The 18746-nt window shown below is 36.6% G+C and overlaps 1 protein-coding gene across 1 annotated transcript in view; it reads left to right on the top strand.

The window, feature by feature from the left end:
• MYO9A (myosin IXA) overlaps nucleotides 1-18713 on the top strand; it is a 69951-nt gene extending 51238 nt beyond the window's left edge. The window contains exons 21-43 of the mRNA XM_072399073.1: nucleotides 735-857; nucleotides 970-1119; nucleotides 1196-1509; nucleotides 1584-3320; nucleotides 5996-6077; nucleotides 6391-6561; nucleotides 8358-8470; nucleotides 8824-8948; nucleotides 9537-9748; nucleotides 10419-10535; nucleotides 11203-11394; nucleotides 11483-11530; nucleotides 11722-11833; nucleotides 12108-12169; nucleotides 12324-12516; nucleotides 12904-13032; nucleotides 13297-13402; nucleotides 13526-13657; nucleotides 14445-14568; nucleotides 14716-14769; nucleotides 16601-16788; nucleotides 17147-17289; nucleotides 17372-18713. Coding sequence (XP_072255174.1) covers nucleotides 735-857; nucleotides 970-1119; nucleotides 1196-1509; nucleotides 1584-3320; nucleotides 5996-6077; nucleotides 6391-6561; nucleotides 8358-8470; nucleotides 8824-8948; nucleotides 9537-9748; nucleotides 10419-10535; nucleotides 11203-11394; nucleotides 11483-11530; nucleotides 11722-11833; nucleotides 12108-12169; nucleotides 12324-12516; nucleotides 12904-13032; nucleotides 13297-13402; nucleotides 13526-13657; nucleotides 14445-14568; nucleotides 14716-14769; nucleotides 16601-16788; nucleotides 17147-17289; nucleotides 17372-17781 — 5037 coding nt within the window. The 3' untranslated portion in view covers nucleotides 17782-18713. The remainder of the gene's footprint in view (nucleotides 1-734; nucleotides 858-969; nucleotides 1120-1195; nucleotides 1510-1583; nucleotides 3321-5995; nucleotides 6078-6390; nucleotides 6562-8357; nucleotides 8471-8823; nucleotides 8949-9536; nucleotides 9749-10418; nucleotides 10536-11202; nucleotides 11395-11482; nucleotides 11531-11721; nucleotides 11834-12107; nucleotides 12170-12323; nucleotides 12517-12903; nucleotides 13033-13296; nucleotides 13403-13525; nucleotides 13658-14444; nucleotides 14569-14715; nucleotides 14770-16600; nucleotides 16789-17146; nucleotides 17290-17371) is intronic.
• The last annotated feature ends 33 nt before the right edge of the window (nucleotides 18714-18746 follow it).

The following is an 18746-nucleotide window of genomic DNA, read 5'->3' as shown; positions in this document are numbered from 1 at the left end:
TTTTGAATACCAAAACTAAATCTTAAAGGATACTTCTATAGCTTAAAATCTTAAATAATTGCAGTTTAATTGACAAATATGTCTTCAATAGATTTTGACCACATCTTCATCCTAATGTAAGTAATATGTACATTGAAGACATAAACCTCCTAGACCTTAATAAACCGTTTGGTGAGTGTGTGGTCCACTGATGTCCCAATAGCCGTTCATTCTGTTTAACTAGGCCACTTGTAAACACAGAGAAAAGAGTAAAATCTCAGCATAAAATCCATGTAAACAGCAGCATTGGTTCCTACTTAATAGGGTATACTACTGTAATGGTGGCTAAATGATCACCATTCTCCCCATTAGAAACTAGTGTATAATATGATCTAAATTACTGTCTGCTAATTTTAGCATAATAATAAAAATACACTTTATACATTACACCCTTGCCTCTATAACCTGTTCACTTAATGATCAAATAGGTGTACAGCTGGTGCTATAAAAATGTAGCTCTTACTTTCTTTTTACCTTCATATTTCTGTATGTCAAAGAAGACAGGGAGCCTGTGGTGGGAGTGCTTAGGAAGGGAGTAATTTCATGTCATACATTTGAATTTTGCCTGACAAAGACCTTCAAAACATGTTAGAATGGTGTATTTGACCAGAGGCATGCAGCTGGGTTCATAGTATTGGATTTCACTTATTTGACTATTTACAAGCCACTGACCAGTTTTCTTCTATATTCCTTAGGACTTCATAATTCAGTTTTCGGTATTGCTGCCAAGAAATGTTACACCTACCCGCCAGTTTATCCAGGAATTTTTCTGGAGGATTGGTCACAGCCCTGAGCTATATCAAGTTGGGAAGACTATGGTGAGGAATGTTTTTAACTTTTTTGCCCTCATGTAGAATTTTTATTCAGTTTTACATATCTCATCTACCCACAGCAAATTTTGTGTTAATCCAGTATGATTACCCTTTTCAGGTTTTTTTGAAAGAGCAGGAACGTCAGTGCCTTCGGGACATGTTACATCAGACAGTATTACAGAGAATTGTTCTTCTCCAGCGCTGGATAAGGTCAAGGTTACAACGCATGAGATTCTTGCATCTTAAAGAAGCAGCCATCACCATCCAGGTACTAGACATTTGCTTTCATGTTGTAAAAGTTTTTTGTTTTAATGAGTTGACAACTAAAATCTCTTCTATTACAGAGGTGCTGGAGATGTTACAAGAGGCGATGGAGTGAAGAGGAACTTTCAGTGAAGATAAACTCCTTTTTCCAGGCAGCTTGTATCATTCAGACTTGGTGGAGGGGGCATAGAGCAAGACAAAACTACCTTCAGATGAAAGCTTCATCCATTATCATACAGAGATTCTGGCAAAATCATTATTTGCGTAAACAAAGAGCTGCAATATGCATTCAAGCATCTTGGAGGTGCTATGTTCAAAGAAAACTGTACCAACAGCAAAGAAAACACATTATTACTTTACAAGCAGCATGCAGAGGTTATATAGCCCGCCGCAGGTAAAACATATAAATGTTATGTTTTTATAGCATTTTGTTGTAAAGCAATATTCTCATGTCTGGTATTTTTACAGGTTACGGTTGCTGAAGCAGGAAATTCCAAATGGCTTCCAGCAGGAGCCCTCTTTGGGAGATGAAGATAATAGAGCATCCAAAACTCCACCCCTCACTCCTGATACTGACATTAGCCACTGGGAAGACTCATCTGAACAGACACAACTAGAACTTACAAGTCCAGCATCAGTACTCTCTGAAAAATGTTTTTCTGGTGAGGTGCACATTAGAGAAAGGCCAAAATCTTTGGAAAATGCCAATCAGAGGAAAGTGGTTCGTGCCAAAAGGGAAAGCCGTCGCATGAGAGAACTTGAACAGGCCCAGTTCAGCCTTGAATTGTTAAAAGTGCGCAGTGGTGGCATCTCTCCTTCAGAGGAAAGGCGTTGGTCTGCAGAAATTATTTTGGATAAACACCCAGACACTCCTGAAAGTGAGGGATCCCTTGGCAGCTTGGAACACATTTGTAGTGAGGAGAATCAAAAACCATCAGAGGAAAATGTAGCAGACTCAGTATCTAGTAGCCAAATTCCAAGCTCTCCTACTCATAAACTTGCAAATACTACAAATGATACATCTCAAAACCTCCTCACCAATGAGCTTCCAGCCACTTTGGTGCCTGATTCAGTATGTTCTCAGTCAGTTGCATCTTCTAGCTCCCCAACCAAAAGAACCTCCCTTACTTCTGTTTATGACAAACAAAGCACTACCAGTAATGATTCTGTGAGGCACTCCTGCAATGAACTACATTCTATCATTCCTAGCCAAATAAGCTCTCCCGTGAAGAGGGAACCTTTATTATCACACTCCAATGGCCCTCAAAACTTTCCTGACATTGGGTCACATTTCTCTCAATCTAATGGCATTCCATGTGAACTTTCAAATGAAAATTTAAAGGAAGTGAAACAAGAAAATGTTTCATCGAATGGACCTGTGGATTTTATTTTTCAGAATCTTTCAACCAAACCTCCAGCCTCAGAGGAACCTTCCTCACACCTGCAAGCTCCGTTTGCACCACAAATGACCTCCTCCTCTGAAAGCCAACAAAGTCCTATTTCTAAACACTCGCCTTCATCTTCTTCCGGTGCTGTTGACATTGCTTGGGCGTCCCATTCTGCCTGGAGACAGAAGTCTCCTGCACTTGAGCTATCAGAAAGTGCACCTGCCAAGGCTTCCATCTCTATCCCATTTAAGCCACATGTTCGTGAACCTCCCTTTTCCAGCAGCCTTCCCACCTTTTATATTCCAAACCAGGATTTTTCCAAAGGTCAGGAGCAAGGTGATGATGCATCAGTTCCATCTGACTCTGTCTTGCAACGACTTCAGGAACTCAGTAAAGAAAAGCAAGAATTACAGAAACAGCTGCAGCAAGAAAAAGAAAAACTTATGATGGAGCAGATTCGTAAAGAAAACCAAGAGCTAGAAAAACAGCGCAGAATAAAGGAACAAGGACATGGCAGAGAGCTTGACTACCCTCTGCCTAAAAAAGACTTTAATAGGCAATCAGATAGGCCACAGTCTCTTCTACTGCAGAGCCCACAATGGAAAAACCATCCTATCCGAACAGAGATAAAAGGACTAACTGTTAAAGGGAATACAGGCCTCCACCATGACCGTCCAGTTAGCATGTTCCTTGAGCAAAGGGATTTGCGTGAGGTCTCTACAGACATAGGAAGTACAGGGAAGCGCCCCTGGTTGCACAGCACTGTGAATTCCAGCATCTTTTTCAATCCCAAAGGGAATTTTAGTAGTCATTCAGAGTAAGTTTACTCAGCCTACAAATGTTTTTATTTTTTATAGTTTACCTTAATAGCTTGTTACTTGGCAATTTGTGAGAGGTAAGTTTAGCCATACCATTTTAATTGACAAAATGCATAAGTATAAAGTTTATCCCTCACACTGATATTGGTGTTTACATTCCTCCTTCTTTTTATCCTGTGGTAAGTTTGAAATATCAAGAAGAACCAATAGATTAGGTACAAAATTGAGATGCATTTATTGGGAACTGCTCGTAGATGTTATACAATATCTTCTAAAATCTAGATTATTATTAAAAACTTAAGCATTCCATACTAATGTAAATTAAGTTTCTCTAATAGGAAGGAACAGATTTTCAGAAGATTCAATATTTTGTTCAATATGTTCAATATTTTCAATATTTGTTTTCAATATTTCAATATTTTCAATATTTCAATATGTGTTCAATAGATTCAATATTTTTCTTACAAACAAAAAATGTAGAATGCAAAAGGGGTTATTCTTTGCTTGCTCTTCTCCTAGTAGAGATCCAAAGAAGTGATTCCAAATTTTCCATGCCATTTGAATAATTTTTAGGGTTGTTACCTTTACGGTTTCTGTGTTGTTGCACTGATCTTGCCTTTTGGTATAAATATTCTTTGTAGTTTTATGGTTTGTCTTTTCTTACAAATTAGGTACTAGGCATTGTTAAGGATCCTTTACTTTTTTTGCCTCAGTTTCTTCACTGATTCTCTGATATTGACCATTCACATGGCATAAATACCATGCACCTATTGACCAGTTTAAAAGACCACTGCAAATTATTTTTTGTAAACTATAGTTTAATAGTTTATAGTTATAGTATAATAACAAACAAAAGACAAAGTACAAAAGAATAACACCAACAAAATGGAACCAAACAAGGTACATGAACTGTTCTCATGACATGGAAAAATAGACCATAAAATGATACCTATAGCTGGCAGGGGGCCTTATCGTGCCCCTAACTCCTCCTAGAAATTGGGGGGGGGGGAAATAAATGAATGCAAATTATTTTTAAGTCATTCTTATCCACATGAAGGAAACCCTCTTTGTAAATAGACAGTGATGGGCTTTAAGCCTGGTGACCATGAAGGTATTCGCAGGTAACCATCCTGGAACAAAGTGTTGGTAAAATTGTAGCAGTACATTTATACAGCATTCTTAAATACACACACCTCATGGACTTTTATACGGTGCTATGAGCTTTAATCGACTTATTTCTTTTTTGTGTTCAGAAAAGCCCCATTAGATAATTGTTGTATTATATGTCCATTTGCCAGATTAGTCTAGTAACTGACAGAGACAGAAACCTTTAGTATTTCTAGCCATGATGAAACCCAACTGGTTATCTGCAATGTTTATCACCTAGAGCTTATAGTTGTCTACTGTGAAATTGATTCTCACACAGAAATTACATGTGCAAGGTATTTCTCATTCTTGCCCACTTTAGAAGATGTATTCCATACATATATATATAAAATATATATGACCCGTGGGAAAATTGGTGCCGTTACCTTTTCATGGTTTGGTTATTTGTGGGCACAGGTAACCACTACCCTATACATGATGGTTCTAATCTCCCTTAATATACCTGGGAATTTTAAGCATTAAGGGTACTTTGCGGCCGTCCTCAACTACGTCTACAATAGTATATAGGTAAATAAAAATTTAAAAGGGAGAGTCAAACTCCTCATAATATAGGCATAAAAGGCACATTCACCCAAATAAAGAGACTGTACAATTCCCTGAAGGACATAGCAATCTTAAGTCAGTTTATCCCTAACAACCTCCAAGGGTTCTAGTTATAAAGCAGTGAATGTAGCCAACATCCTCTAGTGGAGAATTGTCCAGGTCCACATGTTTTATTGGTAGTATTTGATTCTCCACCAGAAAATGTTTGCTAAATGTCAGATTCACTAATTTATAAATAGACCCATTAATGTTCAGCAGTTCTGTAAATACAGGAGAATATGACTGCATTTATTTCTAGATCCTTCTGGAGACCATTTATAAAATATGCCCCAAAAACTCCTATACCTTTGTAGCTTTCTCTGTGAACTAGAGTTTACTTGTGTTGTGAACATGAGAGAATAGGGGTAGTTCTGTAGTCCTAAAACACCTTCTGTTACAATGTACAGTACAATCAATGGCTGTTGTCACTAAATGCCTAAATAAATGATTCCCCTGTCAGTTCGCTCTAGATTTGTTCAAAATTTTCATTTTCACAGATAGCATTTCCCATTGTGACAGCCGTGCACTTTTGACATTGGCCACTAGGTGACAGAACAAATAATTGTTTTATAGAAACCTAAAAGAGAAGTGTAGATTGGACTAGGGGTGCCCACACTTTTTTGGCTTGCAAGCTACTTTTAAAAAGATCAAGTCAAAGTGATCTACCAACAATAAAACTTAGACTTAATAACTCCTTTGCGTGGTAGAGTTTATTTTGAAAGGCAGGGCACTCCGATCTACTCGAGTTGCCTTTGTGATCTACCGATAGATCACCATCCACCTGTTGGGCACCCCTGGATTGGACCATCTGTTGGCAAATTTCAGACAAATTGCATGGGGAATAATTTATCAATAGAGCCCTAAATGTGCTACTGGTAGGATATTTTTTTCCAATTATTGCTGACTTTATATCATCCTATTGTAGTAATTCCTCTGTTCAACCAATTCGGACTGCACGTGCTGATCTAAAAAGACTGGATGCCACAGAACCATCTGGCGTCAGTGAGGTAAGAGTGCTAGATCTGTTAACACGAGGTAAACCTGGGGAAATACTCTTCCATATCTCTAGGACAACTTTACTGTATTTATGCCCAGCTCACACAGTTTTCCCAAATCAGTCATCTTGTCATTATGTTTAATGTAGACCTCCCCCTTCTTGTTGCTTTCACATTTTTATTTTTATGGTTTATATTTTGTTTATATGTCTGTGTGTGTTTCTTCATGTCAGTTCCGTTTATGGTCTGAATTAATTTTTTTTTTTTGCATCATGTAATTTTTTATTTTTGTCGTTCCTTGTGTCCTTTGTCATTTGTCCGTCAGGCCCCACACAGACGAAAAGCTCGCATGGCGCGAACACGTTCAGATTTTATGACTAGAGGGGGGGCAGACTCTGAGGAGGATTCAGATGAACAGGGAGAACCAAACCCCTCCTCGGATCCTAATGAGGAAGCGGGCAGACAGGTCCCGGCTTGTCACAGTGACTCTGAAATGGTAAATCCATTAACCGCTGTTTATCATCACTTAGACCAGCTGGTGCAGGTCACATGCTACCATTACTTTTTGGACAGAATTTTAACTCATTCTTATATAAAGAATATGTCACACATTTTCCCTTTTCCTTTGCCACATGCTTGTTCACATCTAGCTTGTAGTGTCCTGTTTTAGAGATGCTATTTCTATTATCGTGCACACATTATTCAGAACCATAAATATCTTACCAAAATGTATAATTCACTGCATTACATTTTAAATCATTTGTATCATAGGCATCCTTGCATTATATGTCTAGCTTTTAAAATTATACCATCTCCTTGTCAATGTAATGGATTTTTCCGTTATATTTAAAGCAAACCATTTACATTTAAACAACACACACATAAATATATGTGTATACACACACACACACACTATATATATATATATATATATATATATATATATATATATATATATACAGTACTGTTCATACATCTGCATCTGGACACACCTTCTAATTCAATGGTTTTTCTTTTACTATTTTCCACATTGGAGTTTAAAAGTCTTTAAAGTCTTTCTTTGTTCTACAAAGAAATGCATATGGAATCATGTTTTAAACAAAAAAAAGATTGTTTTTATTTTACATTTTTAAAGTTAGCCACCTTTTGTTTTGATGACAACTTTTCACACTCTTGCTTTTCCCTTAATGAACTACATGAGATTGTCACCTAAAATTAACAGTCTTGAAGGTGTTCACAGAGGTTCTGAGTTAGCTGCTTTGCCTTCACAACGTATCCCAAATCACTTTATTTGGGTTTGGTCAAATAGCCCTTATATAGCCTGAATGTGTGTTTGTGTCATTCTCTTTTTAAAAAACAAATGATGTTCTTACTAAGTTCAAACGATGAAGCAAGGATGGGAAGGTGTGTCTCTTCAGAATGCTGTGGTAGAATGCTGGTTAGGTGTACCTTGGTTTTTGAATAAAAAAAAAAAAAACAACTATCGCCAGCACAGCCCCCCACACCAGCACACTTCCTCCCCCATATTTGGAGGTGCAAGAAGTGTGAAAAGCTGGTATTGAAGCAAAAGATGTCTACTCTGAAAAGTCTAAAATATAAACATAATCTGGTTTGTTTTACTGATTTTTTTTTTTTGTCTAAAACATAATTCCATATTTCTTTGTAGTTTGGATGTCTTCAATAATAATCTACAATAATCTACATGTAGAAAAAAAAGTGAAAAGAAAAAACTTTTGAATGGGAAGGCGTCCAAAGTTTTGTCCGGTATTGAGTGTGTGTAATATAAAATATGTGTGTCTTATTACCAGCATGGACCGTCAATGTGTTTACCTTCATTCCCTCTTCCCTTTAGCAACACAAACTTTGTCAAAAGCACTTGGCCTACCTTACAGCACCAAATTATGTTTGTGGTTCTAGGGGAGCAAGTCTCTGCATTTGAGAGCCGCTAAGGACAATGAAAGGAATTGTCATTATCATACTAAGGGTTCCTCAAACCATCTGTAAATTTTCTGTGCTTTTTATCTACATGGTCTTTTAAAAAGTGCAAGTCTTCCCTGGCAAATAATTACATAGCATAAATAACAGAACTACTTTGTTTTGAGATTGACTTGTTTTATTTGGAAAGCGGAATTTGGTGGCATGGCCTAAACCATCAAACTTTAAACCAGTGTGACGCCAATGATTGTGATTAAAAATTAAATTGGTGCTTTTTTGTTTATTGGATCTTTTTCATGCTATATTTTCAGGATATTCATGTCAGTTTGGTTGTTTACATACAATGTTATCTTTCAGATGTTACAAAAGGTTCAGGCTGTGGAAAGGCCTAGCAAGCTCCAGAAGGCTGTTTCTCAAGGAGAAATGACACGCTTACTACCTACACACAAAGCTTCAGAGCCAGACCCACGGTATGTTATTGCATCTGACAATATTATTTTCCCTGTCTTTGGTGCATAGAGTGGCACTGTACCCTCTACAACTCCTGTTGGTTACAGTATATGTGTTAAAACTACTAGTACTGTAATACTAATGGTCATTGATTGTGTTTGGCATGAAATGTGCAATGAACAGTCCTGGAAAAACTTTGGTTGGGGTAAACCTTACATATAGAGGACCTAAACAGAATTTTCAGTTTTCCTGGATAATACATTAATCTTTTAAGAAATGTTCAGTGGGCTTATAAATTCTCTAGTAAAGTTATATAAGAATGAGGTAATTTTTACTTGTGGTAGTAACATGGATTTCATTTTTGCCGTGTCAGCCCCCAAAGAGGAAAGATTCGCTTTTGGGGGAAGATGAAAGCAGCAGAGAAGTTGACTCCTCAATCAGAGATTCTGGAGATGGACACACAGCCTGCAGTAAAAGAAGGAACACATTTCACAGATGGTAAGTATAGTACAGTGTGACCAGATACATCCCACCTTGATTGTTTCTTGATATAGATATGTGCTAAATTGTCCCCAAACTATTATTTGCCTAAAGTTCAACTATATAGGTTCAAGCTAACTTTTCTGTAATCCCCTTGCCCAGACCCAAAACGTTTTGACTATGTTTAGGTGAAAGTTGGAAAAAAAAATAGAACATGGATCATACTAGTTTTCTTCCTACATCAGCTACTCCAGTGACTTTAATTGCAGTGCTAGCAAAAAGCTGCAGGCAACTTTGTTTGTGCAGTTTGTGTGATGGAAAGCTGACACACTTAGAATCCAAACTCTAACCATAACTCTATGGTAAACAGGGATGACAACACTTAAGGAGTGTTCCCTTGATTTCAGAAACTCTGGGGTAACACAGCATTCCTTTGACTTCAGAAATGTTGTACAAGCCCTGAAACTCTTAAAATAAATTATATTTAAAAATTCCCTGAAATCCTACTTTATTTTAGCTGTGAGGTCACCTTTGGCCATCTGAACTTTATTTATTGCCTCCAGGTATGCATACCTGTTAATCATGTGCTACCTTTTCTTTTTCAAGTGGATGCAGGTTTGTGGCTTGTTCCTCGAAGTCCAGATCTCAGCCGAGGACGTGAAAAGGAAAACAAAGACCCCTCTCCAAAGGTACAACGCAGGAGAAGTCTGAAGATCAGTAGTACGACTCTGGAACCCGCACAGTGGCAAAATGAACGAGCACAAATCATTTGTAGTGCCAGTGACCTAAAGTGTATGGATGAATTTCTGCAGAAAAAGGTAAAGAACTGTGTACCATAGACACATTTAATGCAGTTAAGATATTGCTTGCATTAGTGTCATTTCTTTAGTCTTTATTGGGCAAATGTACTGAAATATTTTTTCTTAATTTTGGATAGATACAGGTGGAATGATCTCAGATATGTTCCTGTCTTTCCCTTACACTAACCTTTTAAACTGGCTTTATAATACACATTGGATTCTTTATAAATACATATTTAGAGAATCCTGCATGGGCACAGGGGCATTTTGGATCAGTGTCCTTGGTGAGGGTTTCTACAGTCCTGACTTCTCTGGGAAGCAGAACAACAATCCACACCCAACTTTAAAATGTATGTTTATCGAAAACTTTTTTTTTTTTTTAGCTTTGAAAAGAGTAAAACTGGAAACCTTAACTAAGGAGAATTCTCCTCCTAGAGATTTGGCTCCAGATCATGCTTGTTCTGGGGGCACCTTTAAAATGTTGGGTTTTCCCTTACTTTCTTGATGACAGTGGTCACAATTCAAATAGAGGAATTATGTCCCTTACATACTCCGACAGAAAAAATCTCTTACAAAGAAAAAAAAAGGTTTTTTTTTTATTTACAGATACACTTTAGGAGGCCAAAGTCCATTTCAGGTTTTCATTTTCGGGTTTACATGTATTTCCTCATTTGTTTCCCCTTTTTAGATTAATGATCTGGATTCTGAAGATGGAAAGAAGGATTCTTTGGTGGATGTTCTCTTCAAAAGAGCTCTGAAAGAATTTCGGCAAAATATTTTCAGCCTGTATTCAACCACACTAATGGTAGTTTTCCTTTTACGAAAAGCTTTTAAAATGAGTGACATGAACCTTTTACATGTACTTATATTATTATATATTACTTATATAAAAATCCCTTTGCAAAGCTTTGCACGAATTGAAGACTAGGAGCATTTTTACTTAGAAGACTTCTTTTGGTATTTAGGACTAGTCAGTAATATTATGCAAAGCCCATTTAAGTTTGGTCGTTTATTACTACAATTCAGTTCCATCTATTTAAAGTAGCAGTATGTATGTTATATAATTCCTTAGGTGCTGATATGAACTTCTGGGGCGCAATACAAAAGTGTAAATCGGCAAAAGTATAGAAGTTGCTAAATAGAAAAGTACCTTTAAAAGCAAACTAAACAACATCGTTGCAGTATCCTAGTCATTCATTGACAATTTGTATGTACAAGATCGAATGAATGTTTTTCATGTTTTAAGAGAAAAATAATAAATTGCAAATGTTTTTTAAATTTTAATTGTGAGTGTTACAAATATGCACCATAAAGATCTTCGGCATACTTTTGAACAAGATAATTTAATTATAAATTTGGAGGATGAGGTGCAACCTATAATGCACTCCCAGTGAACTAGTATTAATAGAAGAATACATTTTTATATACATACACACATATATATATAATTGTAATTCTGGGACCTGTCACAGGGAGAAGATGGAAAAAGTATTCGATACAGAGATCTAGGAGCCCTGTTTGAGCAGATCCTTGACAAGACCATGAAACAACATCATCCCCGGAGTTGGAGTGAATCACCAGTGAAAGTATGGATCAATACGTTCAAGGTTTTTCTGGATGAATTTGTCACTGAATATAAACCCCTGAATTATACTCCAGGAAAGGTAAACACCTAACTGCCGTAAGTTATTCTTGTTTTAATGACAAAAATCCTGTAGTGATATGACTGTTTTGTTGTATTTTTCCCCAAAGATTCAAAAGACAGAAAGAAAGAAAAGAAGGAAAAAAGAATCGGATATTGTAAGTTTTTGAAAGTCATTAACTAATTTTACTAGTCAATTTTTTAATACTTACCTGTTTTTCACTTTTATTTTAAAAACTTGTCCAGGTTTCTTAGATTGAAGAAACTATTTATACGCATGTCAAAGTTTAACATCTCCTGTCATGTCTCTTCTTTTTTACACTTATCCATTTTCTTTCCTGTGTTTTAGGTAGAAGAGCACAATGGCCATATATTTAAAGCCACTCAGTACAACATTCCCACATACTGCGAGTACTGTTCCTCACTAATCTGGATCATGGACCGAGCAGCTGTTTGTAAATGTAAGAAACACCTTTATCCCATTCACCCATTTACAGTAGCAAACATATGGCTATTCTAATTTTTTTTTTTTGTGTGAAGGGGGTTAATAAAAAAAACTTTTTTTTTTAGCTTTAACAAATTGGTTGCAGAATTAAAATACTTTCTGTGCATAAAATATATATGGCACTGTGTCTGTTAATGACTCTGGGCAGTACAAAACATTTTGTTTTTCCAACAACATGTCTGGAAAGTCAGTACCTGTTCGCTGATTTTTACCTTAATATTATTTCTTAGTATGTAGGTTTGCCTGCCACAAGAAGTGCTGTTCCCAGATCACCACTACATGCAGTAAAAAGGTAAACTCACAATTTATAGACATGTACATTTTGTTTTGTTTTTTAAAATTTTAAAGCAATGTGTTTGCTATATGTATGTCTGCAATTGTATAAATGTTACTCTTTACAGTAAAACCCTCATGTCTGATTTCTTTCTGTTTTGTGCTAATCCTAGTATGACAATGAACTGTCCACCCGGCACTTTGGGGTAGAATTGTCGCGTCTTACCAATGAGGACCGCACAGTTCCTGTGCTACTGGAGAAACTCATCAACTACATTGAAATGCATGGTTTGTATACAGAAGGAATATACAGGAAACCAGGATCCACCAACAAGATTCGGGAACTTAAACAGAACCTTGACACAGGTGATGCAGCGCCTTCTTCTTCCCCTTCTTTAACACGGTTTCCTGTTCCACTGTTTTTTTGATGGAGTAGAAAGAGATTAAACCCCTGCCTGAATATTTTCTGCTGTCTTTACTATTAGCAAATTTTACCTTCATTTTCTCTGCTAGAGATACAACAGGAAGTCAGGGGACATCTTCTAATATGGGAGAATTTCCTCTCATAGACAGTTGTCCCTGGAAAAAGTGTGCCTACTTACATAATTCTTTGGGCAGTGCTCAATTTTATTTATTTATTTTTTTCACCATCACAAATAAAAGTGTAACTCATTTTGTGGTAACTCAGATACCAATAAAAACTATAATGATTTTAATGTTTTCAAATAAGTTTCCATTATATTTTCTTTGCAGATATTGACAGTGTCAATCTTGATGATTATAACATTCATGTGATCGCCAGCGTGTTCAAGCAATGGTTAAGGGAACTTCCCAATCCACTGATGACATTTGAACTGTATGAAGAGTTTCTGAGATCTATGGGTAAATATTACTTGAATATAAGCCTATTATCAGCCTTTATTCAATCACAATTTTCAGTCATGTGTATTGTTTTTATTTTATCGTATTAACCTTCCTATAATTTTTTTTTTTTTTTTTAATGGTTTCATTTATTTCAGCGTAAAATGCATTTTTCATGAAATCAAAGTTGTTTTTGGCCTCAAAACATTTTAACCTTTCAAAAGTTTTTGTTCACTTGCATTTTTTCCTGTTAAGTATGTGTTTGCTTTTTGTTTTTTCTTGTAGGTCTTGGGGAAAGAAAGGAAACTGTACGAGGAGTCTATTCTGTAATAGATCAGCTCTCTCGAACGCACCTTAGCACTTTGGAAAGACTTATCTTTCACCTTGTCAGGTAATTTGTGTCTTAAAAAGTTCTTCTGATTTCAGTGTGTCGTTTAAAACATTTTTGTAGAAATAATTTATAGGTATGTATAAATATAAATTCATGTTACTGTTGTTTTTTTTTTTTTTTTAGGATTGCCCAGCAGGAGGAAACTAATCGCATGTCTGCAAATGCACTGGCAATTGTGTTTGCCCCTTGTATCCTTCGTTGTCCAGATACCACAGACCCATTGCAAAGTGTGCAAGACATTGGCAAGACCACAGCGTAAGAAAAATGGACAGTGTTTTTTTTTAATTAACACTAATGACTCTTTATTAAACCAAGTGTTTACTCTATAACGTAACCAGATTTTCTCTTCATAATATCTCCAGACACTCTATCCATACCATGCCATTAAAATGCACTATTCTTCATCTATCAAAAGTCTTAGACTGCAACAAAGTCTATTTATAAAGCAGAAGAATAGTCTTTTAGCAGCCAAAAAAACACACAGTAGTGTGATTTACAAATGTATTTTCTCCACTGGTTTCTGAAGTCTGAAGTAAATGGAGCACTATTTATTTAAATAAGGTTTAAAAAATTGGAGGAGCCCTGCCAATGCCTTCTGCATGAAGACGACTCCATGCCGTGACCTACATATTTGAATGGGTTGTAAAATGCAGACCACATTGTGCAATACCATTGAGGTGTATAGAATATCCAATGTCTAATATAAATGGGCCCATGACCTTTCTTCCTGCACTAACAAAATTCACCAAGGTTAAGGAGCCTTACCAATAATACTGATGCTTATTTTACTTCACAAACAAGCACAAAGGTAAACTAACTATTAAGGGATCAGTATTTTATTTGTAAAAAAAAAAAGCCTTGCAAATCCCATTCTTCTTGATGCATTCTTTCCTCTTCAACTTTTTAACTAAATCATTTGTATAGATTATTGTTTCCTTGCTATGGCTTTGAGAATTGTTGATAAATATACAGTTTTGCTTACATGCATGCCTTCTTGATCCTACTGTATCTAAATTTTAACTGCTCCTTTTTGTTGATAAAGATGTGTGGAGCTGATTGTGGTGGAGCAAATGAATAAATACAAGGCTCGACTGAAGGACATCAATAGCTTGGAGTTTGCAGAGAACAAAGCCAAGAGTCGTCTGTCCCTTATCCGCAGGTCCATGGTGAGTTAATGTGGGTGCTTTGGGGAGGGGTAAAGGGAAATCCCCACTTTAACTACCACACTCAGAACTGCCTCCTTTATTCACCATCTTTAACCCCTCTCTTGCTTCTAACCTTCTGCTTTCCTTTCATCTCCTTCTCCAATCCAGAAACCCGTACTAATTGCAGTTAGATTTATGAGCATAAACCGCAGCACCTTGCCGGTATGTATACCAAGATCAGGCTGTCTGTGGCATTCACTCATTTTGTCCTCATCCAAACCCTTAAACATCAATATCACAGTAGCTGTTATGACTGCACAGTCTTTACTAAGCATGCCTTGTCATTACTTCAATTCCATTCAATAGACCCACTAATTTTACCCACTTCAGAGAACCTTAACTGTGCATATGTTATTCATTTTATGAATACTGTCTGTGCATGTTGTAAATTTGCATTTTTCCTGAATCCAGCCCAGTAGATTTCATGTGTATCATACAGTCCATACTCTTGAGATTTTATGTACATGTGTACATTGTGTTTCTGGTCAAAAAGTTACAAGTACAGAAATATTAAACTAAATTGACATACCGGATAAAGCTAAATTAATAATAAAATGCCCAGAGGTTTAAGGTTAAAGTTACCCACACACAAACCAGGGTAATTTGAACTGAGCACATGAAAAGCAAATGTATTAACAGTTGTTACCACATGTAAAGTGGTTTTAGCAATATTACTTTATCAGTAAACCAAACCTTGTTCTTTCCTTTCCTACCTCCCAAACTTCCCTAAAGGATAAAGATGCCTAAATCAATGAGATGTGCAGTAGGACATAGAAAGCCTAGCATTTCATATACCTTTTGCTCTTTATATCGTAGCCTCTAGTAATCATGACATTTAAATTCTGTTTGCACTCAAGGTAAATTTGTAGTCCAATTTCACATGACTAGTGTAGCCTTCTATTAAGTATTGCACTTAACACAAAGTCCCTGCACCGTAAACTACTTTATTCATTAGGCAAAGTGCTTAAGTGGTTGAAAAGAGAACCTTTTCTGTTTAAATCAAACATTCTCTTGCATTGATGAAAATCTCATTATTTACTTTTCTAATGATGGACTTATTTTTGGATTGTGGATGCAGTTTATAGCCAGAATGTAGAACAGGCATGAGGATAACATACAATAAAGACATACATGCACTTTAAGTATTACTGTTCATAAAAAAATATATTCCAATCTATGACTGAAAAATATTCTGTTTAGAATCAGATTAATTTGTGTCTTCAGTAGAAATCAAATCTAATACAGTTTCAGTTCAGTATCTCTGCTATTCTTGGATAGAATTTTCCATGTGTATAGCAGCTCAAAAACTTTCCTCACTTTCCTGTGCTTGATGAACACATTGCAAGGTTTCTATCTGCCGTGAAAATCCTTCATCTTTTATGTAAAGTCAAATGAAACAAATTACAATACTAACCCTAGAATATAAGATGTTATCACTTCTGCCAATGTGATTAATAATATAATCTCACCATATTGTCCACAAAAGCCTACAGTGAAGAATGATCATGTCCATATTCCTGAATTTTTATGTAATCTTTCCACTTTGCAGGTGTACACACACATTTGCCAAATGAGGCAAATACAGATATGTATGTTAACAAGTTGCACTATATAGTCTGTAAATAAATCAATCTTTTTTTAATAGGATGTTAATAAAGGTATGTGAAAAGAATCCAAAGCAATAAACACAATGTCACATGTTGTAACCTTTTTCTCACTCTCACTGAAAATCTTTTACTGTTTTTGATAGTATAGCTTTTGTTCTCCGTTCTTGTTTAAAAGAGTTTCCAGCACTTCCTGTCTTGACAGGGGGTGAAGCAAAATCTTCCCAAAAGACCCTACTCAACCCTTCTTTGCTTTATCAAAACACAAAAACATTTTGGCTTCAGCTGGAGTTTAGGGCTAATGGTCACAAGTAAATAAATATGACATGTGATCAAGTGTTTATATTTTCATTTCGTTAGATTTTTATTAGTGTCATCTATCCTTATAGGGCAAAGGACGCTTACGATCAAGCCTGAGCCCTGTGATTACTGGGCGCTCCCCTATACCAGATGCTGCTGGAGATCATGGCCTGTCATCCATTCCTTCTGAGGATGAATCTTCTGAACAAAAGGAAGCAGCTATGCAACAAGAGGAAAGAGTACTGGCTCAACAGATTGAGACCCTGCAGAAAGAGAAGTAAGTATTAGGGTACGGGTATTAGAGAAGGAGGTGCGGGAAGAGATACAATCACTGATTTTCAGAATAGTCAGCAAGCATAAAGTCATGGCAATCACTTGAAAAGACTTTCAAAAAAATTAGAAAGTCACTAGCAGAATTTTTTATTCTTGGAAACTCTGCATAATATGTGATAGTACCAAATAAGCTTAAGGCATTGTTTAGGTAACTGACAAACTGAGTTATGTAAATTTTAGGTATTCTACATGAATATGTTTACAAATGATGATAGTGATAGTTTTATGTCCTTTATGAATGTCAGTGTGTGTGTCTTCCTACTAATTTTATATTTTTAATCTTGTACTAAATCTTCACCCAGAGAGGAGTTGGCATATGAAATGTTGGCATTAGAACCACGAGCCTCAGATGATGAGACTTTGGAATCTGAAGCATCACTTGGCACAGCAGACAGCTCTGAAAACCTGAACTGTGAATCTGAGGGTGCAGCATCCAGTCGGACAGGTAAAATACCATTTTGTACTACTGCTTTTTTTTTTTTTATTTAACATAAACAAAGACTTACACTTCACTTTCCTTCCAACAGAAAGATCCTTTGTTTTAAGCTCCACGAGAGGACCAAGAAGTGAGCCAATCCGAGCCCGGAGACAGAATAAAAGAGAAAGTGACAAGACTGATAGTGTGGACCAAAACCTCTCTTCTCCAACTGCTTCTTCCTGTTTACCACACTTGGGCAGAAAGAGGTTCCACTTACACACTAAATCTCCCTTTTATCGGGAACCTGTTCCTGCCGAGGTTACGGACTCTGCAACTCCATTACACTTTACAAGTCGGGGAACTTTTAATCCTGAGAAAGGACGTCAGAAACTAAAGAACGTTAAACAATCACCCCAGAATTCAAGAGCTGCTCAAGAGAGTGGGGAACAAAGGATTCTGGGATCAGACGGCAGCTCACAGTCCCTTGTCTTGTTTGGGAGCAATGAGTTTATGGTTTGAACAAAGCCTATACTGTGCTCACTCTCCTGTTGACAATGCTCATTCTCCAAATCCCCAAACCTTTTTTGCCAAGAACTCTTCCCTCCACCATAGCTTTACCCTGGTGCCTCATTGCAGCTAGGTGCCACGGAGCATGGGCTGCCAGCAACATACCAAGAACCCATAACAAAAGCCTTATCCAGCTGCATTTACTGCTTATGGGATTCCTCATTCAGGACTCTTTAACACTCCCTGTATGAATACATACTGATCTCAACAGAAAGAGGCTTTTATTATAAATATTATTATATTAATATTATTAATTTTATTTGTGGTTTCTAAGCCCTATATAAATAAACCATTCCCTTTAATTTAAAGCAGCATCTGCACTGTGGTTATACATAGCTTTGATAGATTGGAGCCTCCAGCAATGCATGGCTCACACATTTATTTGGGGTATGTCACTCCAGCTTTTGAGCTCCAGAGACATTTTTTGTCTACACAGACTACCAGAATAACTCAAACATTTAGGTGAGTACATTCCATGTGTTTCCAGGATCCACAATCTACCCTCTAGAGTGTACAACGTTCAAAGGAGCGGCATCTGGATGCTGAGTGTTCAGAGCTCAAAGAAATTAAGTGAAACCTTCTTTTATGCAGAAGAGAACTTGTATGGAACAGGCATAGAAACTGGGCCACTGCCTTGTCATTTAGAAACTTTTGGCTGCAGATGTTATCCAAAAAAAGCCTGCTGAGCCTTATCTAGGGCAGATACTTCCATACTGAATGTAAATGGCCTGTACCTTGGAAAAGACACGGTACAAGGTGCAATGGGAAACAATGCTGTTGTATGTATTCAATAAAATCTTGTAAATTCACGGCTGTAAAATCCATCACATTGCGAACAAACTCAGAGCTTATTAAAGAACAAACGCTGCAGAATGTTAAAAGAATTTAGTGTCTGTTTATTTCTATTCCTCACAGCT

The sequence above is a fragment of the Pyxicephalus adspersus genome, chromosome 2 (genome assembly GCF_032062135.1).
Source record: "Pyxicephalus adspersus chromosome 2, UCB_Pads_2.0, whole genome shotgun sequence".
NCBI lineage: Eukaryota > Metazoa > Chordata > Amphibia > Anura > Pyxicephalidae > Pyxicephalus > Pyxicephalus adspersus.
This window is presented reverse-complemented; position numbering and strand designations above follow the sequence as displayed.